Source organism: Monodelphis domestica, chromosome X, assembly GCF_027887165.1.
Source record: "Monodelphis domestica isolate mMonDom1 chromosome X, mMonDom1.pri, whole genome shotgun sequence".
Lineage (NCBI taxonomy): Eukaryota > Metazoa > Chordata > Mammalia > Didelphimorphia > Didelphidae > Monodelphis > Monodelphis domestica.
Window position 1 is genome coordinate 34,919,045 of NC_077235.1, and position 18,206 is coordinate 34,937,250.

At 40.9% G+C, this 18,206-nt stretch overlaps 1 protein-coding gene across 7 annotated transcripts in view; it reads right to left on the bottom strand.

Annotated features, from left to right (window-relative positions):
- The window catches only part of MTMR1 (myotubularin related protein 1), a 65,389-nt gene that overhangs the window by 20,120 nt on the left and 27,063 nt on the right, over positions 1-18,206 (bottom strand). For all 7 annotated transcript variants that reach the window (XM_056809827.1, XM_056809829.1, XM_056809830.1 and 4 more), the window contains 5 exons: positions 17,636-17,824; positions 14,577-14,762; positions 11,320-11,526; positions 10,684-10,776; positions 7,345-7,458 (listed from right to left, as the gene is read on the bottom strand). In XM_056809827.1, the coding sequence (XP_056665805.1) occupies positions 7,345-7,458; positions 10,684-10,776; positions 11,320-11,526; positions 14,577-14,762; positions 17,636-17,824 (789 nt within the window). The remainder of the gene's footprint in view (positions 1-7,344; positions 7,459-10,683; positions 10,777-11,319; positions 11,527-14,576; positions 14,763-17,635; positions 17,825-18,206) is intronic.

Below are 18,206 nucleotides of genomic sequence, written 5' to 3' on the forward strand. Positions count from 1 at the left end.
AAATATACACCAAATATATATGGTGAAACTTATATAAATGAGCACAATGTAAACCAAACCAAGAAAATAACATTTACAATGACTACAATGATGTAAATTGAATGAATAAAAAAAATCCCGAATGCAGTACAATTAAAATAAGCAAGTTTGGCAGTAAAGATGAGATGACAATGTACCTCCTTCCCTTCTTTTTGGAGGAGAAACAAAGCAAATATTTCAGACTTGAATAAAGCGTTAATCAGTTTCAATGAACTGCTTGTTTTTTTAACTCTACTTTTTGTTATTCAGGGATGGGGAGGCTATATTTGGAAAATGAAGTGAGGAAAAGCCAAACATGATTAATAAACTCTTTTTTTTTATAAATCTATGATTGAAGGCCTTCCACTATGCAGAGTTTAAAATGTGAACTTTAGCCAGGCAATTGAGATCTTCAAAAACCTGACTTTAATCTCACTTTCCTGCCCCCTATTACTCCCCTTCATACATAATATGTTTTGATCAGTCTAGATTAATTTTATTTCCACACTCCACATGAGCTCTCCCTCATGTCTGAATTCATTCCCTTTCTTATCTTCCTTCATGGTTTAGTTCAGGCATCACCTACTCTGTGAAGCCTTTACTATCCCTCCCCCCAAAGTGCTTAATGTTTTTCCTTCAAATTCTCTTACACCAAGACTTGAGATTCTGACAGGCTCTAAGCCCCTTGAGGGCACTAATTGTTTCACTTTTGTCTTTAGTAATAGCCAGCATTTTCACAGTGTTTTAGGTTGGGAAGGCATTTTACAAATATTACATTTTTTCCACACAACTCTGGAAGGTAAGTATTATTAGGCCCATTTTACAGTTAGGAAAGTGGGGCAGAGAGTGATTAAGTGACTTGGCTAGGACCACAGAGTTTAAGCAAGTACTCGAGGCTGGATTTGAACTTGTGTCTTCCTGACTCCAGGTCTAGCACTTTAACCACTGTGTTACTTAGTAGCCTTTGTAGCTCACAGAGAATACCTCAACTGATGAGGTCACAGATCCACTGAAACATTAGGGGTCCAAGCTGGCCAGCCTTCATTCCCCTTTGGGCTTTCTTTCTAACTTTCTAGACTTTGCCACCATGCCTCAGTAGCTGACTCACCCTGGGTCTTCCTACAGTGCTAGTGCTTCTCTAACCCTGGAATATCTTGGCCATGCCAATCCTTCTCCTCCCATTGGCAAATCACTCCTGGGGCCTCCATTTTGGGGACGGGTACAGGCTGGCCAACTTTTATTTTCCTGGCTCAGCCTCTCATTTAACAGATTCTGACACTCCCATTGCCCCAAGTTTTCAATTTCCTTTTGGGTTATCTTTTCCCTTTTGAGGACAGGGACTATCTTTAGTTTTGCTTGTATTTGCATTGGCACCACTTAGTACAAGTGCTTGCATCTTGCCTTGCCATTAGAGTACCCCAAGTGCTCAGCATGATGCCCTCTAGAAAACAGGGACCTAATAAGTGTTCACTGAAATGAATTCACCCATTACTCCTAGTTCTGCCTTCAGGGGCCAAACAAAACACATCCAATTTAAACCCCAGTCTTCTTCCACGTGATGGCCCTTTAAATGCTTGAGGATAGCTAGCAGGTTCCTCTGGAGTCTTCTCAAGGTTAAACATAGCCAACTGCTTCAGCTAATCTTCCTCCTGATGATTTTGAAGCTTCCCACAATACATGTGATTCTTGGGATGGCCCTCAGTTTATCAGTCTTTCCTAAAATGTGGCAACCAAAACTGAATACAGTATTCCCGATGTGTCCTGACTAGGTGATAGGGCAGTGGGAAAATCACTTCTATCACTATATTCCTTAAAACAGGGCACACCTCCTCTACAACCTAGGAGGTGACCTCTGAGAGGTGCCCTAACATCAGAAAGTCAGTCACCGCACCGCCTCGTGATTAAACAGGTAGGTCCCTGACCTTCAGAGTAAGAGGCCAGTCATTTCATCTTATTAGAACACATCACAGCTTGTGTTCTGATCAAGAAGCCTTTGAGAATCCAGGGCCACTCACTTCCATGCAAGGCACTGGATGACAAGTTTAATGGAGGCATGATAGTCTTTTGTATGAAGACTAATCATAGACCTTGAGGCAAAGTTCAGGGATACCCTATCGTTTCCTGCCCCCAATGATGCCATTCCAAAGGGCAAATTCCCAAATTAAAACTGGTAGCAGGCCAAATCATTCATTGGCAAGAGTGATCTAACTGAACACAACTGAATTGAACATTGACCAAGCATCTCTTATTTGCAGCGCATTAGGCGCTGGGGACCGGAAGACACAAAGGAAAACCTTTTTCTGCCTTCAAAGAACTCATTCTGAAAGAGGGTAGTAGAGGGAAAATCTGGATCTGTTTACAGAAAGAACAGGAATGGATATTAGGGCAAGGTTTCCTAGTGCCCCCGCCCACAACTGGCTACTGCTCTGGACCAGGGCTGCTTTTACTGAAGGCAGACACAGAGGTGGGAGCCATTCTAGAAATGTTCTGGTCAGAACGTGCGTGGAGGTGAAAGGCTTAACTGTAGCAGGTGCTGAGAGACTGCACGGCTGATGGGTTTGGTCAAAAGTTAGGGTTAAAAGGCTTCTGGAAAGGTTCTGCTTGCAGAGCATATCAAGAGGAAGATAAAAGCCCCTCAAGTTTTTCTTATTTTCAGAATCAGAGAATCTCAGAATTGAAAGGAACTAGAAGACATCTGCTTCAACCCAGACCCAAAAACGACTTTCTCTGCAACATACCCACTAAGGGACCCAATACAGCCTCTGAAGCCCTCCAAGGCTGAGGAATTAACTCACCACTTTCGAAAGGTGACCCATTTTCCTTCAGGACAGTTCTAATCCGCAGGAAGTTCTTGTTTTTCGTTTTTTCCTGATCTCAAACCTAAATCTGCCTCTGCAACTTCTACTCATTGCCCGTAGGTGTGTCCTCTGGGGTTAAAGAGAGTAAGTCTAACAAAATAGCTCATCAAATACTTGAAGACAGCTGTCACGACACCACAAGCCTTCTCTTCTCGTTCCCACTGCCCCTTCAACTAATTCCTGAATGGTACCACCTTGAGACTCTCCACTATCCTGATTATGTTGCTCTGGATGTTTTCAAGCTTCCTAAAATGTGGCATCTAGACCCAAATACAACATACAACATATGCCTGACCAGGATGACCAAGCATAGGTAGAATATCATCGAACTACTACCAAATTCCATTCACCTTTTACATTACTTGAGATTACATTAGTTTTCTTGGCTGATTCAACACAGCTGCCCCAAGGTGAATTTGCTCTTTAGAAAGGTCCTCCCCTTTTCCTCCACTGGGGGATAGCTTTTATCTACAGAAATTCACGTGCAAGCTCTCCCAATTCTTTCTGGGCTGAATTCACCTGGAGAATTTGACTCTATCAATGGTAGCCTACTTAGTCTTTTTTTTTTTGAGATTCTATTCTCAAATCCAGGCTGCAGAGCAGCCTATTCCTGGCTTCCATGCTTTCCCTTTCTTTTCCCAAAGGAATAATTAGATTATGGGATGAGTGTGGGTGTTGGGGGAATAGTATTTAATTGATTATAGACAAGTATTTCCTGTACAAGAAGTCTCCTAATGTACTTGGAGGTCATTGATTACTAAAACAAAGACCATAACAATGAAATCATATACACATTTTCTGGCCTAATCGTGCTTCTTTCGTAGCCACTGTGGTAGTATCTTTTCACAGAATGTGGAGGGAATGATTTACTGTACAAACCATTTTCCATACTCCATAGAATAAGTCAATAAAAAAATAAATGTGGTTGTTCCTTAAAATGATCAGCAGTATCTAACTAAAACCATCAGGAAAGCATCATCTACAATGGGGACAAGTTAGAAGCCTTCCCAATAAGATCAGGAGTGAAGCAAAGATGCCCATTATCACCACTACTGTTTAATATTGTATTAAAGATGCTAGCGGTAGCAAATAGAGAAGAAAAAGAAATTGAAGGGATTAAAGCAGACAATGAGGAACCTAAACTATCACTCTTTGTAGCTGATATGATGGTCTACTTAGAGAATCCTAGAGAACTGACTAAAAGACTAGTGGAAATAATTAACAACTTTAGCAAAGTTGCAGGATACAAAATAAAGCCACATAAGTCATCAGCATTTCTATATACCTCCAGCACAGCTCAGCAGCAAGAATTAGAAAGAGAAATTCCATTTAAAATCACCCTAGACAATATTAAATACTTGGGAATCTATCTGCTGAGGAAAACACAGGAACTATATGAACACAACTACAAAACACTTTCGACACAATTAAAACTAGATCTAAACAATTGGAAAAACATTGATTGCTCATGGGTGGGATGAGCTAACATAATAGAAATGACCATCCTACCCAAATTAATTTACTTATTTAGTGCCATACCCATTGAACTACCAAAAAACTTTTTTACAGAATTAGAAAAAACCATAACAAAGTTCCTTTGGAAGAACAAAAGATCAAGGATATCCAGGGAAATAATGAAAAAAAAACTGTGAAGGATGGAGGCCTGGCAATACCAGATCTCAAACTGTACTATAAAGCAGCAATCATCAGAACAATGTGGTACTGGCTAAGAAATAGAATGACAGATCAATGGAGTAGTTTAGATACACAATATACAGGGATAAATGATCTTAGCAACCTTGTGTTTGATAAACCCAAAGATCCCAGCTTTTGGAATAAGAAGTTATTCTTTAATCAAAACTGCTGGGAAAACTGGAAAACAGTATGGCAGGAGCTAGGTATAAACCAATATATCATACCCTATACACCAAGATAAAGCCAAAACAGCTATATGATTTAGAAATAAAGAGGGATATCACTACTAAATTAGGGGAACATAGAATAGTTTACCTGGCAAATCTTTAGAGAAGGGAAAATTTTATGACCAAATAAGAGCTAGAGAGAATTATAAGATATGAAATGAATAATTTTGATTATATTAAATTAAAAAACTTCTGCCTAAACAAAACGAATGTAAGCAAGGTTAGAAGGGAAACAACAAACTGAGAAAAAAAAATTTTTATAACACTTGCCTCTGATAAATGTTTAATTTCTCAAATTTATAGAGAACTAAGTCAAATTTATAAGAATACAAGCCATTCTCCAATTGACAAATGGTCAAAGGATATGAACAAGCAATTTTCAGATGGAGAAATCAAAGCCATCAATTATCATATAAAAAAATGCTCTAAATCACTCTTGATTAGAGAAATGCAAATTAAAACAATGCTGAGGTATCACCTCACACCTATCAGATTGGCTAACATGACAGCAATGGAAAGTAATGAATGCTGGAGGGGATGTGGCAAAGTTGGAACATTACTGCATTGCTGGTGGAGTTGTGAATTGATTCAACCATTCTGGAGGGCAATCTGGAACTAAACTTAAAAGGCTGTAAAACTGTACATACTCTTTGATCCAGTAATACCACTACTGGGTCTGTATCCCAAAGAGACAAAAAAGGGAAAGGACCTACTTGTACAAAAATATTTATAGTTCCTTTTTTCATAGTGGCAAAAAATTGGAAAATGAGGGGATGCCCATCAATTGGGGAATGGCTGAACAAATTGTGGTACATGTTGGTGATGGAATATTATTGTGCTATAAGAAATGATAAGCAGGATGATTTCAGAAAAAACTGGAAAAAGCTGTGGGAATTGATGGAGAGTGAAATAAGCAGAACTGGGAGAACATAGTACACAATAATAGCAATATTGTATGACGATTATCCATGAAAACTTGGCTATTCTCAGCAATGCAATGAACGATCTGAGACAATCCTGACAGACTTATGATGGAAAATGCTATCTGCCTCCAGAGACAGAATGGTTGGGGTTGCTTTTCAGATCAGTGTATTTATGGTTTTATTTTGAGGTTTTGGTTATATATGACTTTGCTCTTCTAACAATGACCTATAATATGGAAGTGTGTTTTGCATGACAATAAATATTAAAAAAGACAAAGAAATGGATATACTTTTATCTTTGAAATGTTTTAGATTTACTTGAACCTTTTATGATACTTTTATACTTTACCATGTAAAATGAAAAAAAAGTTTTACAAATCATTATTTTTAACATCATTATGAAATGTTTTCTGTAGAAAATAGGATTTAAGAATAACTAATAAGAGATCAGTGATTAAGTAAGCATTGTAATTCACTAGTGACAAAAATAATACCTCTTTTTTTCTATTAAAGAACTGAACCCTAAAGGCTCTGAATGAATACCCAAGATATTTACAGCTAATGATTAAATAATTCATTTGATATTTTCACAGTGTATGAAAGTTTGATTTCCTTACAGAATATTTTAATTTTGAAATCTATACTTTCTATTGTGTTTAATTAACTAAAATTTTTTCGTTCTTTAGTCTTTCAGTCGTGTCCAATTCTTAGTGACCCCAATTTGGCATTCTATTTGAAGAAATATTGGAATGGTTTGCTAGTTCCCTCTCCTCCTCATTATATAGATAAGGAACTTAGCCAGGGTCGCAAAGCTAGTACGTGTCTGAGGCCAGATTTGAACTTAGGAAGCTAACGCTACATGACCCAAGGCCTAGTGCATTAATCCACTATACCACCTAGCTACCTCTCACTTAAAATACTCATGTATAATTATTCAGGAGCAATGTTCAGTTAGCTTATGAAAATACCTATGTCATTTCCTTCTCCTTCCCCCATGTTGGGTCACTTTTCTGATTAGAAGATGATTAGAGAAGTGTGAAGAGCTGAAATGCACCTCTGCAACAGTTTCTGCCACAAGTTTGATGGCAAAGAAGGTTAAACTACAGGCTGAAATGAGGTTTATGGATAACCCATCAATTTCTTTTATGTACCCTTCTGCTAAGTGCCAAGGAAATTCCCTTTGAAACAAAAGAATAAGAGGGTGGCTCGGTGGCTCAGTGGATTGAGAGCCAGGCCCGGAGACAGGGATCTGGGTTCAAATCTGGCCACAGACACTTCCTAACTGTGTGACCCTGGACAAGTTACTTAACTCCCATTGCCTAGCCCTTACTGCTCTTCTGTCTTAGAACCAATACACAGTAGTGATTCTAAGGCGGAAGGTAAGGGGTTAAAAAAAAATCATAAAACTCATACAAGAGACCTTTAGAGGCCATCTTGCTCAAGTCTCCCTTTTGCCTACCTAAATGAGGCCCAGAGAAGGTAAAGTCCTTTATCCAGGGTCCAACAGAGTTAGTGAGAAACTCAGACTCAGAACCCAATTCTTTTGACTCCTAGACTAGTATTCACTCCACTAAACACCTGGGTGAACATTACAAACATGAAACAAAAGTAGGGTATATTTACCTCTTTTAACCGCTGCTGTTCACAGTTGCACAAAAAAGTCCCAAAAAGGCAACTGTAAAGGTGATCCAAGATCGTGATCAAGAACAGTTCATTGAACTCGAATGCCGAGGGAAACTTCAAAGACAAGAGAAATCTGGGTTAGATGGAGAGCCCACAGTGGGGAGCACAGGGATCTCCACTCGGAACATGCTCAGCCACCCATGAGCACCTGACCACAGGAGAGGGGAAAAGAGGCCACCCTGCTCGGTTGGCTTTGGACACTTTGGACAAGGAATTGGAAAGGAGGGGACGGCCTGCATCTGCTCACTTTAAACCAAGGAAAGACTCCCAGGCGCAGCCCAGGGAAACTTCTTAGTCAGTGCTGATGATGGAACAGACTGAGAAGCGTCCTTGGCCAAGCTGCTGCTGCTTGAGGTCAGGGGCCAGGAAAGTGCTCTGCAGGTTGCACACACCACTCACTGCTTTTTGCCACGCTCACCTTGTATTCTTGTCCGGGGGGAGCCGAGTTCATTCTCAGGGCTCACGGCTACACCTGCCATCACTTTCCTGCAGCCCAGAGTTAGCCTGCGCTCTGTGTTTGAATGGGCGGGCAAGCAGTGTCTTTGTGGTAGTTAGACTGAGGAAGGACACCTCTGGGAGTCAGTTCTGTTCCTCTCAGGCTCTGAATTGGCTCTCACAGGTCATCTAGCCTGACCTGTACCTCAACAGGAATCCTCCCTCTCTCAAAAGTGGCCCCCCAGCCTCAGCTCCAAGACATCCAATGGCGACAGTTTGTGACCCGTATCCCAACGGACACCCCAAATTGGGATTTGGTACAGCAGAGGTGGGAGGGCCAGACTCTGGGCAGATCCCTATCTCAAGACTTAGTGGCTGATGGAGAAACTTGTCCCTTAGGCAGTTTTTGCAGGGCACGTTGCCTCGCTTGGAAGGTTGAGTCCTGCTATTTCGGGGACTGACAGCCCTGGGAAATGCACTTGTACCTTTTCTGCAGCGTTACTCACTACTCAGGCATCTGGAAGTCATTGTGTGCTACTCTGGAAACACCCTTTAGTCATATGAAGAAAGAGTAGCTGACCAAAACCAGTCCAGAGTGGGGGGGGGGCCCAGCAACTGGTGACCCTTTCTTGGCTCTGCTCTCTTCACCTGACAACAACTTTTGATACCTTTTCAAGGACTGGAAAAAGTCACAAGTCTGCAGGACGTCCGTCGCATTTGCATACATTAGGAAAGCTCTCTCTCACCTCTCTTTCTCTCTGTGGTGGAGAAAAGTGTTTTCCCGAAGCCCCTCTACACCCTTTATGGAAAAGGGGAACCATGTGCATATGTCCAGGTTACCCTGAAATTCCGGATTTCATAGCAATTAGTGTCAGACCAAACTCGGGCAGTGTGGCAGAGGACAGAGGGCTGGCCTCTGGGGTCAGGGAGACTTGGCTTCCAGTCCCTTCTCTGACACATTCTACTGTGTGACCCTGGGCAAGTCATTGAACTTCAAAGGACTCCAGGCAATTTTCCAAGATCCTAAGTTGCAGAGCAGGAGCTCTGACATCACAGGTCCAGAAAATCCACATTTTCTTTTTATTGTTAATTTGCATCTTAACAAAATAAACTCATTTGAAATTATCTATTCAATAGCTAATTCAATATGTACATCCAACCATGAAGTGTCCCAAAAGTCTAGTGCAATTTTGAGCTTTAATAGCTTAAAACTCTACTAAGACTTCTGGGACATTGTGTATTTTCAGAGGGCTTCTGTGTTTAAAAGCTAGTAAACAATGATTTAAAAAAATGAATGCTATTCTCATTGCAACTATATTAAGGATAAATGAACGAGTGCAAAACCAACATCATTGAGTTTCATAAATAAGCACTGGCCTAGATGCCCAGGGACTAAACAAACAAGAACAGATCTCTGGGCAAAAGCATCAAAGAAATGACGTCTACATCAGTAGCTGATACCCTATCACTGCGAAATGTGGTGTGTGATTTGGTTGACTGTCCAGAGACCTGAAACTGATTCTCAAACTTTGCTTACTTCGACGATTGCTCATGGAACTTTTTTGTAGATGTATTTACATGTGTTCTTACACAAAGTATAATGGAGAGATTTCTTCCTCAATCAGCACTATGAATATGAATCAGTAGGACACGGTGGAACCTTGAAGGGCTACTGAGACACATAAGACTATTTTCTACCATGCTAGATGGCCCAAAGACTTATTAATGGGTACTTGGCTTGAAAAATGTATGCCTTTCTACTGTCTCTTGTTGCTGTCATCCTGCTAGCCTGTTTTGGTTCCTACCTTCCTTCTCTTTACTCTTGCTATTCTTCTAATATGTCCTTTATAGGAAGTGAGCCGGGAAATCTGATAAATAAGTTTGTTAGAGTAGTATATAAAGGAAGAGTTAAACGGTTATGAGGGAAGCTTCTGTCTTATAATCAAAGGATAGGAAGTATGTGAAATCAATTTTGCTTCCTCAGAGGCCTATCTCTTTGCTTACTTCTGAGGGCTTGGCCATATCACACTGAGATAATTAGGCTGCCGGATAAGGGAGTTTGTCCTGTAATTTTATTACTTTTAGTGTTCCTGGAAATAATTTGGCAGAGGGATTTAGTCACTGTCCAAGCAGAGGCTTGGTTCCTCCTCTTAACTCAGCGTCCTAAAGAGGAATAGAAGACAACCTGATAAGAGCAGAAGGGCTTGGGGATGTCACTGGTAAACTCATGCTGATCATTTACTCTAGTAATGCTACTATGTAGGATACCCCCCAAAGGTGTCAAAAGACAGGCAGGGAGGAGTCCTGTGTACAAGAACTGGCAACAATGTGGAGGGCCCATAACTGGGGAATGGCTGTTGAAACTGTGGCATGTGAATGTGACGAATTATCATCGGATGCCTCTAGAAATGATGAAGGTGAAGAATTCAGAGACTCTTGGGGAGCGAGCCTCATAGTCAAGTTAGTCAAACCAGGAGAGCAGTTTCCACAAAACCACAATAACATCAAGGAAAACAACTTAGAAAGCTAGAACACTGATCCAAGTTGTAAGCAATTATGGCTCTAACAGAATGATGATAAAGCACATCTCCCACCTGTTGGCAGAAAAGGTGACAGACTAGTGGGGCAGAGAACGACACATCCTCAGACACTGCTGTGTTGAAATACAATCAAATGAAATGAAACAGGAAGAAAAAGCCCAATCTTTGCCTCAATGAACACATACAGATCATCTTAATGCTAGCTGGGAATAGCACTGAAAGTATAGCTCATCTTCAACCTTATTAGAAAATGTTCTCGTCAAAAGACTAAACACATGTACATTATATTTCCCAAGTCTCTTACCTGTTTTGTCATTTGCCAAACACAATCAATAAACTGAAGAAATATAGGTGATCTATCAGCATCTGCATGGTTGTCATCACCGTGGCCAACTCTCTTTGAAAAAAATTAAAGAAGAAAAAGGTATATATTTTAAGGTATAAAAGAAGTAACGGAGAATGTAGTTTTTATGACTTTTTTCTTACGTGTAGACTTTTCTGGTCTATTGTGCCCTTATTTTCTTTCATATAACTGAGATTGTTAAAAATATTCATCTGATTGGCAAACTTACCGATTTATAAAATGTTTTTAAGCCCGGCCACCTTTATCTATATGGACTATCAACGGGCAGTTCATGACATAGCCACAAAACAACTATTTGGAAAACTTTAATAAGCTGCTTCACTTCTCGGCAGCCCTGCCAACATGGGTGAGACCCAAATCTCCCTGCTATAACTAAAAGACAAAATGTCACCTTTGAGTGTATTGTGAAGCAGACTAAGGGAGGTTTAGGAGTTAGCTATCATTTGGGCGGGGACACGGGAGGATATAAAAATATCCCATCAGGAATGCTAGGAATTCTGCATTTCATGGTATTCTATTACAGTAACCCATTCCTAGTAGAGAACACAGCTAACTATGACAAGGATCCCAGCTTACCAATGCAAACCGGTGCCCAAAGCTTGTCCACTCTTTTTCTACAAGGGCTTCAAAGCCTTGAATGGTGCGATAATGGCTGTCCAACATAAGCATGGCCAGAGATGTGAGCTGTGCTGTGCGGTCCCAACCATCACTGCAGTGTATCACCACAGAAGTTTTTCCAGATTCTATTTTATCAGCAATTCTTACTGCTCCAGCAAGAAGCATCTTCAGAAAAGAAAGCAGATATTTTAAACCCTTTTAATTAAAAAAAGAAGTTTCATGTTCAAGTTAGTAGGAAAGTAGCTGGAGGCAGCTGGGTGACAGGCCTAGAGACAAGAGGTCCTGGGTCCAAATACAACAGACACTTCCCAGTTGTGTGACCCTGGGCAAGTCACAACCCCCACTCCCTACCCCTTATCGTTCTTCTGCCTTGAAACCAATATACAGTATTGATTCCATGATGGAAGGTAAAGGTTTTTTTTTTTTTAATTATTTTTTAAAAAGCAGCTATTCCAGTTCCAAACCTTCCCTTCATTTCTCAAGCCATTTGCAGTACTACCCCCTTCTCCAATTCCTCTACAGAGGACTTTACCTAATACTTCACTGCAAAAACTGAGTTGATCTGTTCAGAGTTCCCTCTTCTCTCTAATTTCAGACTTTAAATCACCTGATCATCCTTTTCTCCATATTCTCTCCTCTGTAAAATGGGCATAATAATAGAACCTACTCTCACAGGGTTACTTTGAAGATCAAATAAGGTAAGGTAATGTAAAGTAGCTAGGTGGCAAAGTGGAATGTCAGGAAGACTCATATTCCTGAGTTAAAGTCCAGCCTCAGACATATCTAAGCTGTGTGATCCTGGGCAAGTCACTGAATCGTCTTTGTCTTAGTCTGTCCGTCTGTAAAATGTACTGGGGAAGGAAGTGGCAAACCACTGCGGTATCTCTGATAAGAAAACCCCAAATGGGGTCAAGGAGAGTTAGGACATGACTGAATGACAACAAAATGTAAAGCAAAACTTAAAGCATTAAGTGTGAGCTGCTCCCTTTACTGCCATTCTCCTCGGTGATGCCGGCCTCTCTCCTTGTGTCCTTGAGTGGAACCTCTTCTACCTTCTCTAAGAACTTGACTCTTTGATCATCCCCCTTAATTGCTAACTTCTCATCCTTCCCTGACGATCCTCTGCTAGTGAAGTTTTAATAGCTGCCTCTTGCTTCTAGGATAAAATAAAAACTCCTGTTTGGCCTTTAAAACCTTTCCAAACTCAGCTCCAGCCTATCCAGCCTAGTTCAACATTACTCCCTCCCCACTACTCGAGTCCCACTTTGTGGGTTCTGTGGCTCTGATCCATATTTTCATTTAACTCAACTGTTAGCTCCTTCCTTCAAGCCCCTCCTATCACCTCCTCTGTTGAGGTGATAACTTCTCTTTTAAGAGGCCTCTTTTGATACTCTCCTCCCTGTAGTTACTGTCCCACCCACTCCCCAAACTACTGTTTTTATTTTGTGTACATCCTAAAATCCCCCAGGAGAAGGTCCCTGGAGGCAGGGCCTATCTCACTTTATATTCCCAGGGCACTTCAAAGTTTGCACAGGGCTTTATAAATACATTCTCATCCCAACAACACTGTGATAAAGCGAGTACAGATACTATCCCCATTTTATAAAGGAGGACATTGAGGCCAGCAACTCATTCATGTTTACACAGCTAGTAAATGACAGAGGCACTTTGAACTAAAATCTCTCCTAATTCCAACACTATCTACAATGCCACCTTCTCTGTCTTAGAGTAGTTTAAGAACATCATAAGATAGATCCACTAAGAATTCATTATCGATTAAAGAGTACATAGAATCTTAGCACTGTAAGGGACTTTCTTGGGGTGGGGTGTGGAGCAAGCAGGATCAAGGGACCTGCCTAGGAGTCCAAGGCAGTAAATGCCTGAGGCCAGATTTGAACTTCGGAAGATGAGTATTCCTGACTCCAGGCCCAGTACTCTATTCACTGAGCTACCCAGCTGCCCCCACATAGTTTCCCTTTAACCTGACGCATGAAAACCCACTCTTCCACATCCCTGGCAAGGGGCCATCTAACTTCTCTGTCTGAAATGTTTTTAGTAAACTGAGCTGGCTACTTTGCCAAGTGGTCCATTCTGTTTTTGGTCAGTCTGAACAATAAATATACTGAGTGTAAAGCAAACTCCCTGGATTGTTTGCCCATTACTCATTCACTCTCTTTTCCTCTGGAACCAGGCAAAATCAACCTCTTCTACCTGACAGTTCTTCAGATCTTTGAAAGCACCTGACTATCTTTTCCAAGCCATACCTCCCCAAATCTTGAAATTAGCCAAATGCAAGTTCCTTGAGGACAGGCGCCATTTGTTTCATCTTTGTATCCCCAGCAGCTATCAAGTATCTGGTACATAGGAGGGAGCTCATAAATACTTGCTAAGTAAGAAGTCTTGTATGTCAGGGTCAAGAGCCATCTTACCGGCCCTCCTGGCTTTGCGGTGAGGTGCCCACAACGACACTCTAGTGGTACGGGTGGTCTGAGAGGAACCAAACAGAAGACAAGCGACTGCCTTTCTCATTACTTCTCATCACAGAGCTTTTCTTGGCAGCCGTCACCCCCTGTTTGGTTCAGTATTAAACTCTCGGATCTTTTTCACTCCAAGTGCAATCTAGCCTTGTCTCTCTCTTCCTGTCCTTGGACAGCAGATTTTTTAAAATCTGGGAGATAGACTCACTCACACTCACTCACTCTCTCTCTCTCTCATACAACACACACACGCACACTTATTACATTTTCTCCTGCGAAAACAAAACCAGTGTTTCTTGAGTGCTGCTTCATTTCTGCCCTTGGATTATCAGTGTTCCACAGTGGATACAGCGGGCAGAGAGTAGCCTGTTGTTGGGAAACCTGAGAGATGGAGAACAGCACTCTTGGTTCCGCTACTTAGCCCCAAGTCCATTAAGCTAGTCTAAATCTCCCTTTCCTGATCTTTCCCAAGAATGTTAGACTATGATGAATGCAAGGCCACTCTTCACTCTCAATCCAAGTTCTCATTTAACTGACAACATCCTTGCTCAGAAGACTGCTTCCGAACTGCCCTGCCCCCCAGCCCAAGGAGACATCAAGATTCCTGTTCATGGAAACAGAGGAAAGGAGGTTAAGTATACCAAAGACACATTCATCTGTAGGACTGACACAAATATAGTTGCGCTATAATCATGCAAAGTTAATGAAGGGCACATTTAGAAGATGGAAGTTCTTTACCCTTATGTATTCCAACCAATGGGTTGCATCCACATTGGATAGCCACTTGGTCTCATCGATGGAAGGATACACGATTTCTTTCAATTTCCGTAACGATTCTCTCATCACATGAATGTTGTGAATTTCCAAGAATATCAGCTCAGCATTTGGGTAGGCACTTTCACTTTCATATCCTCCACCTTTGGCCTATTTAAAATAAATGAACATACTGGTGGTTTATCTAGACTTTCCCATTTCTGTACAGAAGAAGGATGAAAGCTATTCATAGGATTAACTAAAAAAACAATATATCAAGTGAACCTTTTCTGTGTGTGTGTTTGGGGTTTTTAAATTAAGTTTTAAAAAATTTCTCCCAAATTATATGTAAAAACAATTATTAATATTTGTTTTTTAAACTCTGATGAATCTTCATTTTCAATTCAATTCAGCAAACACTTATTAAGCTCTGTATTAAGCCAGGCTCTGTGCTAAGTGCCCTTAAGGAACTTCGATTCTAATGGGACCCAATAACACACAAAAGGAAGCTGAGAATTGGGGGAAGTACTGGGGGTGCTGGGCCCAAGTAGGGCACGATGTCCCATGGAACAGAAGCCAAACAGAGCAGCTTACAGAGAATGTAGTTGCACAATGGGAAAGATTGTGACCCCTCTATAAAGGAAGGCATTAGGAGGAGTTGAGTACTCCACCCTCCAGTCTTCTGATTAGAGGAGAGAAGAGTCTGAGGGAGGTGGGAAGGTGTAGGGTATCCAATCCTGGGTTATTCTTTATACTGATGAGATTTCACATGAACAGTTTAATCTAGCAGAGAGGGGTAGGGCATGTCCTGTGGAGTAGAAGCCAGGCAGAGCTGCTGATAGAGAATGAACCTTCTTTATAAAGAACTCTACTTTGCTAGTGCTAATCTGTGCCTATTCTCACAAAAGGCTAAAGCCAATTGCAAATCTGGGTCAGACCTCAACACAGCAAATACATGACCCAAAATCCCTTTAGGGGAAAAAGATTTCTAAGTTCCAACCAATAATGTAGATTTCAAGGAGTTTTTTTTCTTTTCTTTTCATTTTTTTTAAAGACTTGTTTCCATATGGAGGGGAGAGGAGCTACATCCACCTGAGCTAAATGCTACTTTTCATGCTTGATGCTTACTTGGTTAGGACTCAGTAAACTTCCTTCTGTTAGTTTCATCCCAACACTGAACTTGAAGGGTACCAGTGGTAAGCTCACTCCACCAGAGACCCTTTCTGGTCATCACCAATGCTACTATCTTCTCTCTACAATCATTTCCCACTCACATTCTACTGGACTTGTCTATACACAGTTGTTTCTGTGTTGTCTCCCTCATTAGAACTTGAGCTCCTTGAGAAGAGGCTTCATGTTTTGCCTTTCTCTGGATCTCCACCATTTAGCATAAGCTTTGCACGTTTATTGATAGAGTAGGTGTTCAATGAATGAATGAACAAAAAGACTTTCTGCTATTTGCAACATCCTACAGAATTCTGGGACACATCTTGCTAGATCTACTTTATGAAGGAGGAGACTGAAGAACAGAGCTATTGAGACCATTATTGAAAATCACAGAGACACTACGTGAACCTTCTACACCTTCCTTATCAATCAATCATGAAGTAATTTTTAGATTCCTGCTATGGGCTAACACTGTGCTAAGCAGTGAAGATACAAAATATATCAAATTCAACAATCTCCCCTCAATGGAGCTTATATTCTAATGAGAGAGACAGAGAGGATATCAATGAGCAAAATAAGAATCAAATGGAAAGAGAAATAAAACAAAGAGATACAAAGTAGTTAAAACAGGTCATTTGGAAGAGACAGTGCAAGCCACTGGGATTAGTAAAGGTTTCTCGCAGAAGGTGGTGCTTGAACTGGGCTGATACTTGTGTTATGAAGAAAGGATTTCTGCCAGGCAGATGTAAGGAGAGAGTGCATTCTAGGCACAAGGGAAAAGCACTAGAAAGGGACAGGGTCTGGGCGACGAAATGTGTATGAAGAACAGACAGAAAGTTGTTGTGGCGGGATTTCCATGTGAGGGAGGGTGAGTAATGAAGGTTGCCATAAAACTGGCCTCTCTATAAATCACAGCTATCATCTAGGTGGCACAGTGAATGGAGCCTTGGGTCTGGAATCAGGAGGACATGAGTTCAAAGATAGCCTCACAAAGTTGGGACATCAATGCATTGTTGGTGGAGTTGCAAAGTGATACAACCATTCTGGAGAGCAATTTGGAATTATGCTCAAAGGGCTGTAAAACAATGCACACTCATATCCCAAAGAGATAAAAAAAATGGGGGTGGACCTCTTTGTACAAAAACATTTACTGCTACTCTCTTTGTGGTACTAAAGAATTGGAAACTAAAGGGATGTCCCTCGTTTGGGGAATGACAGAACAAATTGTGGTATATGATGGTGATGGAATACTATCGTGCTGGTAGGAAGGAAGAACAGGATGATTTCAGAAAGAGCTGAAAAGATCTATGTGAACAGATGCAGAGTGAAATGAGCAGAACCAGGAGAACATTGTACACAGTAAGAGCAATATGGCGAAAGTGAGAGACTTAGCAATACAATGATCTAAGACACTTCTGAAGGATTTATGTCAAATAATGCAATTCACTTCCAGAGAAAGAACTGTTGGAGTAGGAACCCAAATGAAAGCAAACAATTTTTCACTTGATTATTTGGGTTTATGTTTGAGGGTTTTGGTTTTATAAGATTATTCACTTACAAAAATGAATAATATGAAAATGTTGTGTGTGATAATAGATGTATAACCCAGACTGAACTGCTTGCCAATTCTGGGAGCGGGGAGGAAAGGAGGGAGACAATTTGGATCTTGTAACTTTGGAAAACTTATGTTTTTGTTATTTTGTTATTTGTTATTACTTATAAAATTAAAAAAAGATAGCCTCAGATACTTACTAGCTGTGTAACAGTGATTTTTAGAATCAAATGAGGGAACTCAAGTCATCTAAAATGCATACATTTTTCTAAAAGTCTTATTTTGCAATTATAGCCCTTAAGCAACTCTAAAAATAACAACATACCTTGTTAGTATCGGCAACACTGTTCTGTCTGGCATCAAAGATAATAAGTTTATGTGACTGGGCATTAGCATCCATTATTGTTTGCAGATATTTTTCATCTTCTTTGCAGCGTTTATCATTTGGGCCCACAAGTGGCTGGCTGCATCGAGTAATTGTCGCCTGACTTTCAGGGTGAATCCAGGACAAGACCTAGGTGGTATAAAAGGAATTTTAACTTACTCTGTGATCCCATGACACCGGCATCCTTGGTGCTCCTTGCAAAAGCTTCTCCATCTCCCAACTCAAACTCTTTTTCCTGACTGTCCTCCACATCTGGAGCACTCTCCTTCCTCATCTCCATTATCCTGGCTTCCTTCATGTGTCAGCCTCTGAGACTACCTCCAATTTATCTTCTTTCTTTATTTTTAGTGTAAACTTTCTGCGTTGGGAAGGGAGCCAAAGGACATTTGAAGAGGGGAGAAGTGGCTTGGAAGAGTGGCTGTGGAGCCTGGGATAGTCGAATTGATAAGGGAGGTGTAGAAGGATTGCCTAAGCAGCAGCGAGGGCCCAGTTGAGGTTGCATAGCATAAAT